This window comes from Mesocricetus auratus, unplaced genomic scaffold, assembly GCF_017639785.1.
Source record: "Mesocricetus auratus isolate SY011 unplaced genomic scaffold, BCM_Maur_2.0 Super-Scaffold_100010, whole genome shotgun sequence".
In the NCBI taxonomy this organism is placed as follows: Eukaryota; Metazoa; Chordata; class Mammalia; order Rodentia; family Cricetidae; genus Mesocricetus; species Mesocricetus auratus.
This window is the reverse complement of record NW_024429194.1, coordinates 24,026,660-24,046,126: the sequence shown is the minus strand read 5'-3', so window position 1 is coordinate 24,046,126 and position 19,467 is coordinate 24,026,660. Positions and strand designations below refer to the sequence as shown.

General features: G+C 48.2%; 2 protein-coding genes across 9 annotated transcripts in view; one reads left to right on the top strand and one right to left on the bottom strand.

Moving 5' to 3' along the window:
* Gpr55 (G protein-coupled receptor 55) overlaps positions 1–8,814 on the bottom strand; it is a 71,179-nt gene extending 62,365 nt beyond the window's left edge. Inside the window, exons 1-2 of one of the 4 annotated variants that reach the window (XM_040753143.1) lie at positions 8,569–8,814; positions 8,022–8,116 (exon numbers count right to left, since the gene is read on the bottom strand). In XM_040753143.1, coding sequence (XP_040609077.1) covers positions 8,022–8,085 — 64 coding nt within the window. In that variant the 5' untranslated portion in view covers positions 8,086–8,116; positions 8,569–8,814. Of the gene's footprint in view, positions 1–8,008; positions 8,117–8,461 lie in introns of those variants that run through there. The other 3 variants (XM_040753142.1, XR_005879854.1, XR_005879853.1) reach the window with 3 other exon arrangements.
* On the top strand, positions 4,648–17,811 carry Spata3 (spermatogenesis associated 3). 5 transcript variants are annotated; one of them, XR_005879857.1, is made up of 5 exons: positions 8,830–9,253; positions 13,185–13,377; positions 15,408–15,550; positions 15,855–16,089; positions 17,757–17,811. XR_005879857.1 is itself a non-coding variant. In XM_005082534.4 (4 exons), exons 1-3 carry the CDS (start codon positions 8,947–8,949, stop codon positions 15,511–15,513), a joined length of 603 nt encoding a protein of 200 aa, XP_005082591.1. In that variant the 5' UTR covers positions 8,830–8,946; the 3' UTR covers positions 15,514–15,550; positions 17,757–17,811. The 5 variants fall into 5 exon arrangements, 3 of the variants coding, with proteins under 3 accessions (XP_040609078.1, XP_005082591.1, XP_005082590.1); XR_005879856.1 differs by lacking the exons at positions 8,830–9,253; positions 13,185–13,377 and adding an exon at positions 4,648–5,679; XM_005082534.4 differs by lacking the exon at positions 15,855–16,089 and having other exon boundaries at positions 13,188–13,377.
* The last annotated feature ends 1,656 nt before the right edge of the window (positions 17,812–19,467 follow it).

Here is a 19,467-nt window from a genome sequence, read left to right as displayed (position 1 = left end):
AATGTGCTAAAAGAGATTTTTCTCTTTTCCTCCCCCACACCCAGATTTTGTAGTTAGCTTTCCCACATTGTGGGGAATTCATGTCATGTTTGTGAACGAGCCAAGGTGGGCCCAGCCTCCCAAAAACATAGGGGGAGCCCTTTGTGACTACTTTAGTGGACCACAGAGCAGGACAGGTGCTGGGTGCAAGCCTCTGGGTTAAGAGTAGGGTCAGGAGTTGACATCTACACTAACGGTCTTACTATTCCAAGGGGTTTATTCAGAGACCACTCAATCCCTTTCCACAAAAGGAATCATGGGTGAAAAATTAACACAGAGCTAAATCATCTCTTTGCCTTTCCCTGTGTCTTCCCTGCTCGCAGCCTGAGGGTCTTCTCTGATTCTAGCTAACGGCCCTAAGAACAGGGCTCTTCCTTGGCCCATTGTCCTCCCAGTCATAAGCATCCTTTCACTCCGAGGATTCTATACCATGATATCCCAACCCCTCATCCTCCCACCTCCCCCAGCACCTCCAACCTCATTTCCCACAATCCTCACAGCCCCCACAAGATGCCCAGGGTTATAGTCTGTGCCTGGGGGTAGGAATGGGTTTCCTTGCCAGCACCTGGCCTCTCCCTCTCTGCAGGCATCACTTCTCTGTGCTGGTGGCGCATGCCTTTTAGACCAGCACTCGGGAGGCAGAGGCAGGAGGATCTCTGTGAGTCTGAGACCAGCCTGGTCTACCAATCTACCAAGCGAGTTCCAGGACAAGCTCCAAAACTACGCAGAGAAACCGGGTCTCTAAAAACAAACTAACAAAAAGACAGGAGGACAATAGCTGTGAACTGGGAGACCGCCATGTGTTGGATGAGTTAAAAGCATTCACCGAGCATCCCTTACTCAGGACACACTAGGCCAAGGTTATGGATGGGCACAAAATCAAGCTGCGTAGCAATGTCCTTGTCCTATACCGACTCTGTGGCTCTCTCCATTCTATCTTGTCTCACTCCCCTCTTGCCTCCCAGAAGGCAAGAATCAAATCACCATCCCTTCAGTCTTTGGAGTCAGCTCAGAGTTAAGGGTTCCAGGACAAGAGCTGGGTCCCCAGGAGGAATTAAACTGAGAAAGGAACAACGAAGAACAGGACTCCCGCTGCGCCAGTGGGCTAATCCCTTGGTTCCTGCGCCGGGCACTCCTCCAGCCACAGCAGTCCTGAGGCTTTGAAAAGGAAAGCAGAGCAGAAGAAACTTTGAAGAGAGTTCCAGCTTTGCACACAGCTCTTCCGGCTTCTGTCCTGCCCCTGGGGAATCCCCAGGGCCACCTAGATCAAAGAGCAGGCGACAGTGCCTCTGGGCCTCTAACCTGCAGCCATACAGCGCCCCCTGGTGGTAACAGTTTCTCTTGGCAGCCCAGGCCAGGGCCAGGATGCATGCAAGACTTTTAGAGTCCCTTGCAAGACAGAACTCCAGGTCCTTTCTCTTTTTAAAATACAATTTGCTTCATATTATCCAAAAAATATGTACAATTTCGGTATTATGTATACTAAAAGTTCTAAAAATTAATGTCTTCAAAACACAAACAAAATTCCACATCAACTTGCCAAAAAATAAACATCCAGGTCATCCAGATAAATTTGGATATAAGATCCATGAAGAATAATTGCATAGAATTATTTATAAGTGATTTAAAATTCAGATTTAGGTGACTTTGTGTATTTGCTACGTCTGACAACTCAGCATAGTTTTCCCTTTCCGTATATGGAGGTTTTCACTAAAGAAAACAGTGGTACTCATAAGGCAAGCTGTTTTTTAATGACGTGGACTTTTAGATATTTGGAGACTGTAGTCTCCCAAGCTCTTTTTTTATCCCCAGTCCAAGAGGCTTTTCTGTTCCTTCCCTGGCTTAACCTCCAGGGACACCCATGCTTCTGCTGCAACACTCCTGGGGACACACCAGCCTCAATTCTATGACACAAAAAAGCACAGGTAGAACCTTCCTCAGTTTAATGTCTGAATCTCAGGACTCAAACTGAGGGTCTATCCTCTTCCCTGGGACTCCCCAGTCTCTGGTTCTGTCCTCCTGCCTGAAACTGCCCAGCCTTTTAATTGTGACACAGTAGAATGGTAGCCATGGTGATCATTGTGGGGTTTAGTCTGTCTATTCCCTCACTAGATGACAACCTCCACACGTTCCAAAAATTCACGCCTATCAGGATCTCCATCCTATTTTTATGGGATATGTTCAAAAGGCTTATACATGACAAGCATTTTAAAAACTTCATGTTAAAAAATATAAAAATATACACCCCAAAAATGTTTGGGCATGGGGTATGGGATGAAAGTGAGAGTTTGGGGTTTCTGTGGAGAGAGAGGTCTCTGGGTCAGACACACTGAACTGGACTCCCTGCCCCACTGTTTTCTGACTATATGATTTCGCAGTCCCTTACGGCACACCACAACCGCACTGGCTTGAACCAGTGCATCTTTGCCAACTTCCAGCTCTGGTGGTTGAACTTAACTCTGAGCTGCAGTCCTCTGTAGGCTGGAGAGAATCCACTTCCTCTCCCTTTCCAACTTCTAAAGACCACCCCAGTCCTTAGACTCTCCATTGATCTTCAAAGCCAATGTTCTGACTTTCCTCTATGGTCCTAGTTCCTTTAGGATTAGAATAGACTCACCTGGGGAAATTCAGAATAATTTTTTGTTGGGTTTTTTTTTGAGACAGGGTTTCTCTATGTAGCTTTGGAGGCTGTCCTGGAACCCACTCTGTAGACCCGGCTGGCCTCGAACTCACAGAGATCCACCTGCCTCTGCCTCCCAGGTGCTGGGATTAAAGCATGCACCACCCCTGCCCAGCCAGAATAATCTGTTTTAAAACCATTTGTGAAGTTTAATCCCCTTCCTCAGGTAACTTAATATATTCATCACAGGTTAGAATGAGGACATTTGTGAGGGGTCAGCAGATTGCCTATCACAGAACTATGGCAATGATGGAACCTCTGACAGGCTGTATGCTTATAAAATTGAGTTCTTACAACAGTTATTATAGATTAAGAATGGTAATTGTATTAGTTATCCATTGTTATGTATAATTATAATTACTTCAGAACTTAATGAGTTAAACAAATGTCGAGTAAGTGGTTCTAGTTGGAGTCTTTCCCAAAGTCACAGACAAGATACATACGAAGGCTCCAGTTCTTTAAGGTTGACCTCCAAGATGGTGCCTTCAATAGCTGCTAGTATGAGACCCCAGTCTCTTGCCATGTGGGCCTCTCCATGGGGCCACAGAGTGTCCTCACAATATGGCAGGCGGCATCCCCCTGAGATACTGGTCCAAACAAAACAAAAACATAAACCGAATTTCTTTTGTTTGTTTTTTAATATAGCCAGCATATCTTTGTTGCTTAAAATAATTCTGAAATAATAAAAATTAACCATAACAATACTCATGAAAACTTGAGTATTTAGATTAAAAGTATCAGAAAATCCTTTCTTGGGGCTGGAGAGATAGTTCAGCAATTAATAGCACTGGCTGCTCTTCCAGAGGACCCAGGTTTGATTCCCAGCCACACCTAGCAGTTCACGACCACCTGTAACTCTAGTTCCAGGGGACCCAGTGTCCTCTTCTGGACTCCACAAGTGCTGCACATGTATGGTGCATAGGAAGATTAGCAGGAGCCGGGAGGTGGTGGCACACACCTTTAATCCCAGCACTCGGGAGGCAGAGGCAGGTGGATCTCTGTGAGTTCCAGGACAGTCTGGTCTACAGAGCGAGTTCCAGGACAGCCTCCAAAACAATACAGAGAAACCCTGTCTCAAGAAACCAGAAAAAAAAGATTAGCAGGTAAAAACACACACCACACACACACATACACAAATACAATGTTTTTTAGTTAAAGACAATTCTTTCTCACGTTGAATGTCACATGGGATACCCAATATGCCCACCAGGTACCAGGCAAGTGCCTCAAATATGGTCTAGACCTCTCACTCCCAAGGATGAGATTGGTGTTTAACCAGCCAAATGGAGGCTACATTTCCCAGCCTGGGTTGCTCATGCAAGATGAATGGAAATGATGCATCCACCTTTCAAGTCTTGAGCCAAAATAGAGCCTACCTCTCCTTTCCTTACAGCTCTTCTGCGAGCTACAGAGGCCTGGGCCAGCAGCCTTGAAGGCAGGAAGGCAAGCCCACTGTTGAGGATCTACATCACTGACATTAGAATAAAGGATTATTTCTAAGCCCTTTTTTCTCTCTCTGTTACATCAACTTAAATGCAACCAAGGAGTTTAAAGGTCCCAACCATTAAACCCAATATTCATTATTTAACACTAGCTGATGTGATGGAGCCCTTGTCTTTAATGCCACTTTTCCTTCTCCCCCTGAAGGACAGAGCCTGAGAGTCCCAGGGGCCAGTTGACTCTCATCTGATCTTCTGCCCCCCTCCCAAAGCCTCACAGAGTCTGGTAGACCTGCCACTTCTCTGTCTCAATACTACACTGTGACTTCAGTGTGCCATGGGCTGACTAAGGCGAGTGCTCCATGACAGGACTGTACAAGGAACCTCTGACAGCTCCAGTTGAAGTTGACCTGATGTGCCTTTTGAATCACACACACACACACACACACACACACACACACACACACACACACACACACACACGCTCCCAAGGTCAGCATGTCTTATCCTAGCATCCAACGTTAAGTTCCCCTATGTTGGAAGATTCTCAGGAATAGTGGGATAGAGGCTCTTCTTGGCTGCCTGCAGCAGGAGGCTGTAAGACCCAGGGGTATTATGACATGCTCCAGGAAAAGGCAGTTTTTCATTTGGCCAACGGAGGCCCCAGCCCATTGGGGCAAGGAAGCCGGACCGACATGCAACAGGGGCCTGGGGAGCAGCCCTCAAGGGTCCCGAAGAAGAAGGTCGAGGCTGGGCCGGAGACTGTGAGTCAGACTATTTCGGGCCGCGGTCGGGTGCTGCTAATAAGAGAGTACTTGAAGCAGGAAGAGAGCTACACGACCCTGCAGAACGTTCTGGGTCAGCCTCGGAAGGATCCGAACGCTGAGCCCACCTACAGTCAAGCAACAGACAGCCAAAGTAGTTCCAGCAGTGCCAGGAGGGAACTCAAGCGCACCAGCGACTGCTTGCCTGACAGCCCGGAAGCCCCGGCCGCCAAGTCCAAGCGCTGCAAGGAGAAGTCGGAGAAGCCTGAGAACCCGGAGGAGCCCGAGAACCCGGAGAAGCATAAGCCGGAGAAGAAGCAGCTCAAGGATCTCAAGGAAAAGGACTTGCCCGATCACAAGGGACCTCGAACGCTACATGGGGCCTGCAGCTCGACTCAGATCACCGAGCTAACCTCGGAGCCCGGCAAGCAGCTGCTCCTGGTGCTGTGCCATGCATCGGCTCTGGGCACGCAGCTGCCGCGGCTGCAGCTGCTCCTGCAGCAGGTGCGCGTCCAGGACCGCCGCCCGCCCGCCGCCCTCGTCGGGATCCTGGTGCAGCCGCGGCCGGATGAGGAAGCAGAGTCGCGCCGCCGTCTGGAGGACCTGCTCTGCAGCATCTTCGCTTCGGAGAACCCAGGGGTCGAGGTGCACACAGCAGTGTTCTGCCCCAGCCGCCCCCAGGGTGTCCTGGACGTCCAGCGCGCTGCCAGCCAAGCGCACATGGTCCCCCTAATGGATCGCCAGACCCAGACGGATGGTGAGGGGCTCAAGGGTGGAGACTGGGACTGTTGTTCCCCTGAGAAGTGGGGAAATCCCTGACCTCACTGCCCTGTGTTGGCGCCTCCAGAAGTTTGGAGGTACAATCTGAATGGTAATAAACCGGCATCCTTTTCCCAAGATGTGCGGGCTGGGGCAATTTGAGAGCATTCAAGTTAACCCAGAGGGTTACCTCTTCCCCACATCTGCCCTGCCCACAGCTTTGGAGAAATCAGCTTTTATAACGTCCTGAATGGGTGTGTAGGACCTACAGTAATCCACCCCCTCCTCTCCAAATGCACTGACAGGTGCCCTTCCCAAGTTTTTTAGTGGATTCCTATCTCCTATTACTCCTCCAGGGGATAAAAATGTCAATAAAAAACAGCCTATTGTGAGCCAGTCACTGTGTGAAGGGCTTTAACCTCCAGGCTTCACAGCAGCCCTCTAAGGTTGGGACTTCAGAAGAGTTAACTAGTTTAACACTGCAATTTTGCTCAAGACCCCCAATGCCCTCCCTGTGGCCCTGGGGGCTAGTTTGTGGCCTAGGGTCCTTAACCAGTTGATTCTTAACCTGAGTTTCCAGCACTTTCTGTTTCCAGAAGCCCCTTTCAGGGACAGCACAGAGACCTGTGTTCTGAGGCAGGAACCTCGATGGCCCATTACAGAGGCTCCGCCCACCCTTCAGCTACTGACTAAGCTCCTCCTCTTTAGACCCATCACTCTCCCACAGGACATGCAAGGATGCAGGACTGCTCCATGCCAGGTTCAGCACAGAGAGGCTAGCTTCAGGATAATGGTGACACACTCATTCTAGTGTCCAGAGCACACTGAAAGATCAGAGCCTCCGGGACAGTGGAGGGAACAGGGTATGATCACTCTCAAGACCTTGTAACCTCATTCCCTATCTCCCAACCTTTAAAACTCATTCTTTTCCTAAACAGCCACTAGCACGGCTGTGTTTCACATGGATAGTTACACATGGTCAATTGTGACTCTCAGTGGGGACTGCAGAACTCCTAGTCCATCTTTGGCACAGCCTCTTAATAGGGAAAGTTCCCCAACTCTGCCTAGAGCTGTTCCCTGGGCTCAGTCCTATTCCTTTCACTCTCTTTCAATTCAGACAGCTTGCATAGAACCTGCTGGCTTTCCTTGCCCAGATCTAGGGGTTGAGGCGCGAAAACTAAGAAAAAGCTTGAACAAGGCAAGCCCACTGTGACTGCTGTACAGGAATGGCCCTTGGCAGGGAACCCCCAGGAAGGCTTCTCCCAGCTTCCAAATCGTGCATTTTCTTCTTAATGGTAGAAACACTCCTCAGTCTGGTTCCTGCCATCTATCTCCCAGCAGCACAGCCTCTGTGCCCCGTGGCCTCTCTCTGGGTGAAATGGAATAGCTATTTCATGGTCATTAGGACGTTCTACTATATATGTCCCTGCCCCCCATCTGAGAGCTGTTCTCAACCCAGGAACAATGTTGCCACTGCCTCAAAGCTCTGAGGATATTTAGCTACATCTAGAGATGTTGCTAGTTACCATGGTGAGATGCTGGGCAGTAAAGGCCCGAGAGGCTGCAGAGCTTCCTGTGACACACAGCACAGCCTCCCCCTGGAGACATTATCCAACCTACAGCATCCATCAGGGCTGAGATTGAGATGCTGGCTTAAATAAACCAGGTTAAGCTTCTCCATCAATGTCTTCCACTGACTGAAAAGGCAGTTTAGCCGAGACGAGCACCATTCAGACTTCCAGCCTCTCTGATTTGGATGGCATCCCCTCAGCTGGTCCACCACTCTCGCCCTCAGGAAACTACCAGTTTCTTGTAGGTTCACCTGCTGACTCAAACCCCTTATCCCAAATCAACCAAACACGCCCCAATGTCACTGATCCGAGCTCTAACCTTACACTTCTTCATACTTTTCTTCAATCTTCCCATGCAAGGAATTTTAAATTAATTAATTTCAAAGCCTGTATAATCTGATTCCCTACTTCCTGCTGGAGCCACAAACAAAAAGAACTCTTAACTGGAATTTAGTTCTGAATGTGCTGACAATCAGCTGGGGGTGAGGAGGTATTTATGTATGTAATTTAACTTCTCTGAACCTCAGTATCCTTTTCAGCAAAATAATAACTATTCATAGTAATATAGCGGTAAAGTCATTGCTGACTCTAGAAGCCTGAAAATAGACCCTCTCATTTCACTGCTGACAACTGGTCTGGCCTTTGTGTGGGGGCTGCTATGGGACATTTTTGGCTTGCTAGCCCTCCCCTGACCTTGTTCTGTGCCCTCCCCCTACCCAAATAGCTGTGGAACTCTGGGTAGGGCAGGTTACTTACCTAAACAGCTTACCTAGATCATGGAGAAAGTTCTGTCTCTTGCTGGGAGCACATTTTTCCTTTGCAGTGTGTGACATTTATTTTCAAAATGCCTTTCACTCTTCCATCCTAAAATGAAAGCCACATTGTTGATTTTTAAGGAAGAATCATAGTCTATTTGACCCAACCAGTGTCTTGGGAGGTAATAAGTTGGTTTTACCAATGTAATGAGTTTGAGAAATTAGCCGGTTTCTGGGAGCTGGCTTAAGGTAGAATTCTTGGCCAAATTCAAGAGTTCATATAAAAGTTCAGACACACACACACACACACACACACACACACACACACACACAGGAGCACGGTCCCTCCCATGAGGAGGGAGGAAGCATTTCAGAGGTGACAGAAGGAAGTGCGCTGTGGGAGGTAAAATGCTAAAAGAAGTCAAATCTTCAGGGAAAGTTCCCTAAAACTTACTAAATATATGGCGACCATAGATGTTTGTGTTTGGGGATAGACATGTGGAAACCAGTAACAGAGCTGAGAGTCCCATCCAGGATATCTTCGAATAAAAGATAGCTCACACAGGCCCAGGAACACGCAGTGGAAAGGTGCCCAAAACGGGTGCTCTGGTCACAGAATCAAGGGGATCCAGTTGTCATAAGCCCAGAGAACTGTCTTAATCAGGCCCTGAAGGGATAGGGCAGCTGCTGCCCCCTGCCTGTTCCAGCAGGACGCCCTGGAAGAGGAAAGATGCCCCAGCAAAGACGGTGCCAGAGCCCTAGCCATGGGATCCACCCTGGCTTTTGTGACCTCACAGGAGGTATGGATGACTTGTCTGTGGGACCTTGCTGTAGTCAAAGACCAGAGCCAAACCCATTAGGGAGACGGCCTCCCTAGGGAGGGAGCCAGGAAATTCATAGCTCCATGTAGCTCCACGGAGTTAGTCTAGAAGGACCACCATGAAGAAGGTCAAAAAGAAAAAGTCTGATTCCAGACGCCGCAGGAATTCCACTTCACCGCAGACTAGCTCGGACTCCTCACAGCAGCCAAGCTCAGAAACACCGCCATCATGTCCAGAGCCCATATCGCCACCGCTGCAGCCCCAGTCTTGCCACGTGTCCGCCCCACCACATCAAGTTAACCACGAGCGGATACCACAACAGCCTACACCCCAGGGTCTCCCAGTTGCCGAACGCTGTGCCTCAACTCCGTGCCTGTTTCCTTTAAGGGCTGAACCCAAAATAACCTCTCAGTCCAGGAAATCAGGTAGGCAGACTTCCTGGTTAAGCGGTTCTCGCGGATAGGGTCCCAGAATCACCAGAGGCGGGTTCTTGTATGATGATGGATAGTATGTTACCTGGAACCACGTTTATGAAGTATGAAGGGGAGTTACTACCAGAGAGACTAGGGTTCCAGGGTTTTGTCATTCCATACATCCCAGGTCTTATTGGAAACAGCCATGACTTCATAGTAACGTTTAACTTGGCTGTATGGTTAGACTCTATAGGAGTCATTTGGCAACTGTTTAGAAATTAAAAGCAAATACGGTCTAGAAAAAGGGAGGTAGTCATATGCCTTATGATTTTTTTTTATCTGACTGTTCTCACGAGAGGCCTGACTGTTCCAAAGAAGATAGACCAGGGTGATGGGGGTGGTAGTGGCGGTGTGACAGTTTTTGAAAGAACTGGGGTTTTCTGTTTGTCAGGTGGAAGATGGGAGGAGAGCTTTGTTTTGTTTTGTTTTTTCCATTTTGTCCTAAGAGGTCTGACCTTGGACCCACAGAGATGATAGCCAAAATTCAGGATTTGTGGCTAAATTCTAACTTCAGATAAGCTACAGATAATGTTACAGTTGTTAGTATATGTGCTCCAAACAAGCATCCTTTATTTCTGTTTGCTAAATTGTCAACTTTTCCCACACTAGAAATGGATCTGCTCGATGTCTAAAACAAACAACAAAATAACACTGTGTGTCCATTAGCTCTGTCTAAAATTAAATGGCTGACTGTCAAAAAGTGGTCCCCATCTTCTTGGACAGCCAATGAGAGGCAAAACTTTGGACAGTATTAAGAGGGCTCAGGTAGAGTTGGGAATTGGGATGCTTCAGACCACTAAGGATAATGGAGATAGTCAACCAAACTGACCACTGGCCATTCCTTCGGTACCTAGCACTCAAGCTCAGCCATCTAAGTTAATCTTCTTATCTGACAATACTGCAGGGGAGATACTATTCCTATGCCCATTGTATTGATAAGGAAACCAGGGCTAAAACTAGCCAACACACCTGGAAGCAGTCATTGGTACTGTTGGAAGGGGGACTTCAGACTATTCTGATTCCTGAATCCTTGTCTTTAACCAAAGCTGACCTTCCAATTCCAAGAAGTCAGCTGTCTCTCAAGGGGGAGGACATTTTTCCCTGACCTTCCCTTGAGCCAAGACCAGGTGCTCTGTGTCCTTGAGCACTCCGTACTCTCTGGGCCACAGCAATCCTAAAGCAGTCTGATTAGAAAACAAACATAGGACACAGCAAATGAGAGCTCTAAATCCAAGGCATTTCCAGGACACCATTGCCTCTGTGACTAAGCACAAGCCTGTCCTTGACATGTGGTGGTTGTATATAACTCAACCATGGAGAGGAACATTTCTGGAAGATCACCTCAGAACTGGTGTCGTCAGTAGAAGGCAAAACTGGCCTGTACCGAATCTTTTAAGTCTTGATGTGGTTGCTTAGAAAACAATGGGGCATTGAAGGGGCAAAGTAAGAAATGACCATGGCCCACTGCATTGTTAACTTTCTCATCACTGTGGCCTAATGTCTGAAATAACTGACAGGATGAATTATTCATACTGGCTCACAGTTTTAAGACTATCTACGCATCATGGCAAGAAACCACTCAGAATGAAGCAGCCAGGAAGTGGAGAAAGGGAATACAGAAAGGTCAATTATAGCCTTCGAAGACATACCCCTAGTATGTCTTCTGCTAGGCTCCACCTCCTACCTTCTACCAATGCCCAATAATGCCACACAGAGAATCCATGAAAGGGATTAGTCCATTCATTATATCAGAGCATCCACAGATCTAATTCTTCTCCAGAAACACTTTAAGAGACACACCCAGAGGTGTGCTTTACAGATAATCTTGGCATTTTCTAACCCAGGCAAGTTGAGATTTACCATCACCTTCACTGATGTTATAGTGGACACCTCTTATTGCTTCTCAAGGAATCTTCCCCATCTGAGAAAAAGCAGGAAGAAAGGTTGGAAATAGGGGCTGAATGAAGACTTATAAATATACGATGTCACTTTCTAAAACCAAGCCTTTTTAATGCTAAATATTGTGGCTCAAATCAATACCAGTGAGCATCCTAACAGCACTTCATAATAACTACAAGCTGGAAACAACCCATTGTCCACCAGATGAGGAATGGATACACTAGATGTAGTATAAAATAATCAGAATACCATGAAACACTACTTGTCAACAAAAATGACATCATTTATTGGTAACTACAACACAGATGAACCTTAAAAAGATTAGTCTGATTAGAGAAGCTAATCCCCCAAGAGTTAACAAATATGATTTCATTTGAAAAATGCCCAGAATAGATTAATCTATTGCCAGGGATAGAAAAAAGAGAAATGGCCGGGCGTTGGTGGCGCACGCCTTTAATCCTAGCACTCGGGAGACAGCGGCAGGTGGATCTCTGTGAGTTCCAGGACAGCCTCCAAAACAATACAGAGAAACCCTGTCTCGAAAAGAAAGAGAGAGAGAGAGAGAGAGAGAGAGAGAGAGAGAGAGAGAGAGAGAGAGAGAGAAATGGGAGATGGGGTACGGTTTCTTCTTCAGGAGACGGAAGTGTCCCAAAGCTACATAGTTGTGACAGTCACACAACTTCACAAACATACTAAAGTCACCTAGCACACTAATAGTAAATGTAAGGACTTTGAGAATTATATCTGAATTTCAACTTTTTTTTTTTTTTTGGTTTTTCGAGACAGGGTTTCTCTGTGGCTTTGGAGGCTGTCCTGGAACTCGATTGGTAGTCCAGGCTGGTCTCGAACTCACAGAGATCCGCCTGCCTCTGCCTCCCGAGTGCTGGGATTAAAGGCGTGCGCCACCAACGCCCGGCTTGAATTTCAACTTTTTAAGCTGAAAAAAAAAAGTGCTGTTTGTGGAATCCTTGCTTCCCCCATTCCAAGAAAATCATGTGTACTATAGATGGCCTAAGCAGGAAGTGTACGGAGCTTGCTATCTGAGCAACCAGCTTTGTGGCGCTTAGGACTGGAGCCCTTGTCAAACCCAGTTGGAATTATCTATCAAAAAGTGGCTTGCCCAGATACAAAGGATACCATCTCTGGGTTCTGCTAAGTCAGGTCCCAGAAGAACACAGAAATGATAGTATTGAAGAACTGTTTCTGGAAGGATGAAACTGGGATGTTTGTCTTCGGGATGCACTTGTACCCACCACACACACGGAGCACGGCAGCATCAACTCCAGGACTCTCGTTGCAGCCTCTCATGGGCAGCGCCATCACCTACTCGCACCCCTTCCTGCCAGTTCCCTGGGAAAGATTTTCACTGACAAAAAAGTTAAAGATCTTGCTGGGCAGTGGTGGTGCACACCTTTAATCCCAGAACCTCTGGAACCAAAGGTAGGAACTCTGAGAACTCAGCCTGGTCTACAGAGCGAGTTCCAAGACAGTCACGGCTACATAGAGAAATGCTATCTTGAAAAAAAAAAAAAAAGAAAAAGGCTAGGGATCTTGAGCTGAGGTCCACTTCTGCAATGTACTTACTGTATTCTTTGAGCCTCGAGTCCCTTGTCTGAAAATGAAACCAGCCGCATTCCATGTCACGGGATGGCTGTCACAGTTAGACATGGATAACGACAGAAAGCACTCTGCAGGTGTAAGCAGCCACCTTTTCGTTGCTGTAATTCTTCCCAAGTAACACCAGTCTAGAACCAACCTTTTCTTCCAAGCAGCTAGTCCCCGCCTGTGTTTGAGAAGAGGTGGCACTATAGGAAAGCTGCCCTCTTGTCGTTGAATCTTACATCTTTGACAGTGTCTTTAAAAAACCTAGAGGTTCCTTTGCTAACACCGCAGCTGCCTCGGGTTACTTCTAGAATCATCCTCAATTCTGTGCCCCACCCCTAGGAACCAAGTGCAGCCCTTACCTCTCTCCTTCTCTATCCAGCAGCGCCTCTGACCTATGTGACTCCAGGCTCCTGCTCCTGTGCGGCCTGCCCTGGCAGCTCCGCCTGCCCTGGCAGCTCCGCCTGCTGGCGTCGTCTGGGGCTGTGCCACAGCCGCATCTTCGATGTTCTTCTGCCTCGGGACTGGCAAGCTATGTCAGGGAGAGGATTCCCAAACCTTCTCACCTTCTACAGGTTCTGGAGCCAGTGGGAGGGTTAATGCCTTGAGGGTATAGTTTCCAGGGCCCGGCTCTGTATTCAGTCTTTGTTAGCAATTGTGTATAATAAATTCCCCCACAACCCACAGATCTTTCCAAAGGAAAGCCTTCCCCTCTAGAAGGGCAGGCTCCTGTGTGGCACCTTTTCTCTTTTCCACAAAAGTCCTCAATTCCGGCAACACCCTCCCCCTAGCCCGTTATAAACTTCAGGCATCTGGAAGCTTTGTGATTACACATTGGTTGTCCACGTCTTTTTTTTTTATTATTCATATCATACGCAGGGAGCATCTCCCTATTACACTGCATGTGAATTACCCCTGAAATTCATTGATAACCCTGATTATAACTCAAAGGCTAATACTAGCAAAACCGCCCCATTCAGAGTATGCAGTGTTGTCGTGAGTATTCACAAGGGCCATATATTCCAGACTGCTCTGTTATTGATGGCCCTCTCCTTCATCATGGCATCACCCAGTCTCTGCCCTGCTGTTCCTCTTCCACGAAGACGCCAGAAGAAATATCATCTAGCCACTGTCACTCTTGCAACAACCCCTGCCCATGTTAAGAGCAGACTGAAGTTGTCCTCATTCTTGCAGGGCTTCTGGGTTATATGTTGGGCTGGGAGAGGAGCCTTTCCCCAAATGAGCAGCCCTGCTGTACTCAAGACCTCACAAAAACCTGGGGAAGAGGTCCTCCCACATATCCTACATCAGGAGGGCGGCCCGCTGTCCCATCCTTCTCCTCTCCTGACCCTTTCCAGCTCCCTCTCTTGCAGACATGAAACAGAGAGAGAGGGAGGGAGAGAGGGAGAGAGAGGTGAGAGGGGGGAGAGGGACAGAGAGAGAGAGAGAGATAGAGACAGAGAGAGAGGAGAGAGAGAGGGGGGAGAGAGAGAGGGAGGGAGAGAGAGAGGAGAGAGAGGAGAGAGGGGAGAGAGGGAGGGAGTCAGGGCTGCTCTAGGAAACAGAACATGCCTGGAGTCAGAGATATCATCTAGCCAATCCCATCCAGGAAGAGCATGCCCACCACTCACCCACACAATGTGTTCATTCATCTGCTGCCAGGTGGAGCTGTTGGTTCCCAAGGGTGAAAAATCAAAACCTACTCTGGTAGGATGGTAGGATGCTAGGTACTATGAGGGACCCTAAACAAGATCTTCACCTTCCCGACCTATTCAGCCTGGGAAGCTAGCTAAGATGCATGCATTTAGAAACCTCTACACAAAGCAGGTGGTGTTGGCTACAGGAGGGCGTCTGGAAGTTTCAGAGTAAGGCAGCATGTCAGGGGCTACAGCATTGTGCGCCCAGTGTATAAGCCAACTCCAAAAGCATCCTAGGGTCCTCTACAGCTTAAGATGAAGAGGGGAAGTGTTTTAAGCTATAGGAAAAACCAAACCAGGGTTCAGAGACTTAGGAAGGTGAGGGAAAGAGGCATGGATCCCATGGCCAGGGCAAGATGCGTAGTTTCTATTTCTCTTCCCACGGGAACCCGGGCCTCCACAGTCTTTGCCTTCTCAGAGGATTTCAGATAGATATTCACGCTACACACAGGTCCCACTTTAGTCAGCGTTCTGTCACATGGGATACTGTGCTCTCTGAATGCCTTCCTTGCAGTTACCAGCACACTCATTTGCTGTCCCAGTCTTTGTAGTGGCTATAACTAATATGTAATTTACTGATATCTAAAAATTCTGAAATGCCTCAGAGAGTTGTTGTGAAGCTTAAAAGAGGACATTGAGTGGGAGGTGTCTGGTACATGGCCTGGTACATCGTGGTCTGGACCACCCAAGTACCCTGTTACCCCTCTAGGCATTGGGCCTAGGCCAGCCCACCATCCCAGGGTCTTGTTGGAAACTTTGTTGTAAGGGGTGGGGACACCCATTTTGGTTGCCCTTTCCTTCCTTTAGGAGGAAGATCAGGAGGGGACCCTGTAAGTACCACTGTCTCCTTCCAGTACATGGACACTAAACCTTTCTCCCCAACCCCCACTCTCTGCTCTGCTTTGTAGAAAACCTTCAAGGAAACACTGTACTCCCCGTAACTCACGTGCTTCAGGCTCTCGGGACTGTTGCTGTGGCTCTGGGGGCCCTGGGAGCTGCCTACTTCATTGCTGAATCCTTGTGAACTGAACTCCAGGCCCCAGTCCGGCAGGTAGGAGGCTCGCCTTATCCCTTTTCTCTAGATAGCAATATCTCAAGGTGAAGTAGGCCTTCAGCCTCTCAGGAAAAGCTCGTGATCTAGGCAACTCACCCCTGCCTCAACATGGACTGTCAGGGCCCTCTCAGGCCTCTCTGGAGACGTTTTATTAGAACCATCATGACAAAGCCCCTACCTCCTCACATGTACCCCTGACTTGCTATGGCTTCCCTAGTCCTGGGAAGATGTAGGACGGGTGGGGTAGAGGTGCTCACTTCGTCTCCAGCCCGACCTCTCCTTGGTGTACCCCCAACTCCAGTGGCTGTTTCCACTGACACCTGTGTCCTCCAGCCTGCTCCACATGGTTCTTTGGAATGTGTGTGATCTCTCCCACTCCTCACTCATTGAGCCATCTCTGCATGAGGATGTCTTCAGTCACCACTCGTGTCTCACCTGAGCCCCCTGGGCCCCAGAAGCAGAGCCGGAAACAAGGACTGGGTGCACCCAATACCTCAAGGAAGTACCCTCAGGAGAAAGCAGGGGTGGGTGGGGAGGTAAGAACAAGACAGGTAGGCCTCAACCTGGATCTGTGGAGTCCCACAATGTTATTTGTACAACAGAACCACTCCCTCAAGAGACACGAGGCTTCCCCCTCCATGTCCCTGCGTCACTTGATCAGTATATGACTATATGGGTGTAGAGAGGAAATTTGGCTGTTGGTGGAAAAAGCAATTCCTTGGGCTGAGGGCCAGTCACTGGAGGAAGGGGGTAGCTCTTGGCCATCACCAGCCAAAATCCACCATTCAAAGAGCCAATGCATCCACTGAGAAGGGAACCAGAGGAGGTGATGGCCAAGAGCACCCACAGTCATCCCAACGCCTGGGTCTCGTTCAGTGGACGCTTAAGAAGTGATGGTTGAGGTAGGGAGGGAGAGCCAGGAGACGTTTCAGCCCCTTAGCCCTCTATCTCCACGGGAGTGGACAGGTGATGGCTGTAGTCAAACACAAGTCTGGGAATCAATGCTTAAAACATCCAAACATCCAAATCCTGCAAATGACTCTGGGAAGAGTGCAACTTCCTTGCTGGAGCTCCTGATGTCTATCCAAGGGTCCTCCAAGGGATAGTGTGAAACCACCCTGACCTCCAGGAAACACCACCGCACTCAGGAGCCTTGACTTCCCTCTTCTCAGACTTGCTGGGAGTGAGGAGGTGTTTGTAGGAGCTAGATGGTGGCTGTTGTGTCTTGTTGTCATAGCGGATGGTGCCTGAGAAGACACTGGCTTTGGAGTTAACTGACAAATCTCTAGCCTGTGCCACTTGGACTCTGTGTTAGACGCATGTTCTTAACTTCTCTGTCAGTGTCTGTCATGACAAGGGTCATGAAGATTCAAAGACATTCAGAGGTGCCCTGTGCAGGGCCACCACCCAGGGTGGGGTAGACAGTGGCACTAGCCACATGAAGGATGCAAGAAATTCATCTATGAGATTCCTGTAGCATCGCAGACTGCTTGAAGTATGGATTCTGCAAGCATGCAGGCTTAGGGCTAGATGTCCCTTTGGCAACCTGGGACAGCTTCTGACATCGAATTCTCTTCCCATTAAGTGGAGATAATGCCAGAAGAATTCTCTTGGGAAGACTGAGGGATGTCTCAGTCAATGAAGTACTTGCCTTGGCAAGCATGAGGACCTGAGTTCAGATCCCTAGCACTGCTGTAAAAAGCCTGACCCAGCAGTGTGGTTCCAATGCTGGAAAGGTAGAAGAAGCAGGAGGATTCTTGTAACTCTCTGGACAGCCAGTCTAGTCAACCTGTGATCTCTAGGTTCAGTGAGAGACTACACCTGTCTCAAAAGTAAGGTGGAGAGCAATTGAGGAAGACACAACATGTTGACGTCTGGTTGCTATACATATATGTATCAATGAGTACACATATGCAGAGTCAGACAGGGTGTTGAGAGAGAAGGGGGGAGGGAAGGAGAGAGAAGAGAGAGGGGGAGGTAAGAAAGAAGACAGAAAGAAAGGAGAGGAGGATGAAGAGGGAAGAATGGAGAGGAGAATAAAAGGAATTTGAACTCTAAGGTAATTTACCTTTTAACAAAAAGCATTTAGCTGTTGAACCCTCACAGGTAAGACTGTGAAAGTGGAAAGTTATGGAGATAGGTGACAAGGGGTTGACTAAGCTAATGGCTCTATCATTTACTTATTGTTTATTTTTCATTACAGATCCAGTTTCCAACAAAGGATCTCAACTTGTCACCAAAATAGAGAGAGAGAAATACCTTGCCTCTTTTCTTCATTTTATTTTATTATTTTTGAGACAAGGACTTGCTATGTAGCCCAGGCTAGCCTTAAACTCATAATCCTCCTACCAGAGCCTGCAGAATGCTAGGGTTGCTGGTGAGTGCTGCCACACCCAGAAAGAAATCTGTCTTCAGTGTGTTTTACTCGGAAATGTAAAAGTTGAACCCGGCACACAGTCAGGGAGGTAAGTGCCTTTACAATGTTTTTAGCTGGAGTAGGAACCCACCATTCCTGGTCTTTACAATGTTTTTAGCTGGAGTAGGAACCTACCATTCCTGGTCTTTACAATGTTTTTAGCTGGAGTAGGAACCCACCATTCCTGGTCTTGGCCTCTCCCCAGGTGGAGTCCCACTGGCACACATTCAACAATGCAGCTTTCCCTTTCCTCCCTCTAAAAACAAGAACAGCAAGGTTCAATTCAATGCCTAATTTAACTAGTCAGTTGCACCTCAGGCCAGTTAGTGGGGCAGGAAGGGTAAGCTAACAAAAAGACTGTGTTCTGGGAGGCAAGGGCCCTGAACCCAGCAGGGCTGTCTCTAGGAAACGGCCCCACTTAGCATCACTAGTGATAGGGTCCTGACCTGCTTGCGCCCTGTGGCTACTTTTGGCCAGTGCTGGGTGGACTTTTCCTTCTAACTCTTAAAACAGTCAGGTAGAATATTAGTCTACAGAAATCCCAGCAAAATCTCCCAGAAGAGGCAGGTATTACAAGGAAGGGATATGGACAGCACTGGGTACAGTGGCCTCTGCAGGTAGCTGGAGCCAGATCCTATTGGTGCCACCCATGCAGATGGCAATACACACCATCAAAGTAACCCCACCCAAGAGAAAACTAAGTCACTGTTGTCTACCATTGGTGGAGGCCTACTGGGAGAGAGATGGCTGTCCTTCTGTCCTCCTCCAGGGAAGGGAACCTGTAGACAGAGAAGAGCATATGGCAGAGAAAGCTGTGCCCAAGTATTATGGGGCAGCTAAGGGTGGGCTAAGAACCTGCTGTTTTTCTAAGAGTTGGTCAAGGGGGAAATCTAGCCAGTCTGCCCCAGGGGACTGATCTTTCTGTAGCAGTAGATAAGAACTGGGTGGGATAGGTCAGGCTAGTTAGTTACTGGGATCCCCAGAGCCCTAGAATATTTAAGGTAACCCCAGCAAACACCACTAGCTGAGGGAAATGTTCAGGAAACAGGTGGTCAGCACTGGGATTCCTTCCCTGAGCCTATAAAGCCTTCTCTGAAAAGTGAGGCAATTGAAGAATGCATAACAAGGGACAGGGAGGGTTTCTGCTGCCCTGTGGTGCAGTTGGAGATGAAGAAGCCTACAGATAACAGAGATCCAGGGGCCACTGCTTCTGCAAGGCCTGACTCCTATAACAGAAGACGAGCTCCTTTTCCTGGTATAATAATTAGACCCTCTTTTGTTGTAAATAACAACCTGGCAAAACCTAGACCCTGGTTAAACACATTCCTCTGCCCGGCACACATGCTTATGCAGCTATACTTGGAGCTGCTCATCACACAAACCAGACTCACTCTAGTTGCTCTCTTGCTCTTTCATCTTCTTGATCTCCCTCAGTGCTTCATGTACCCCAGGCTGGCCATGTCTCCCAGGCTGGCCATGTATACTAGGCTGGCCATGT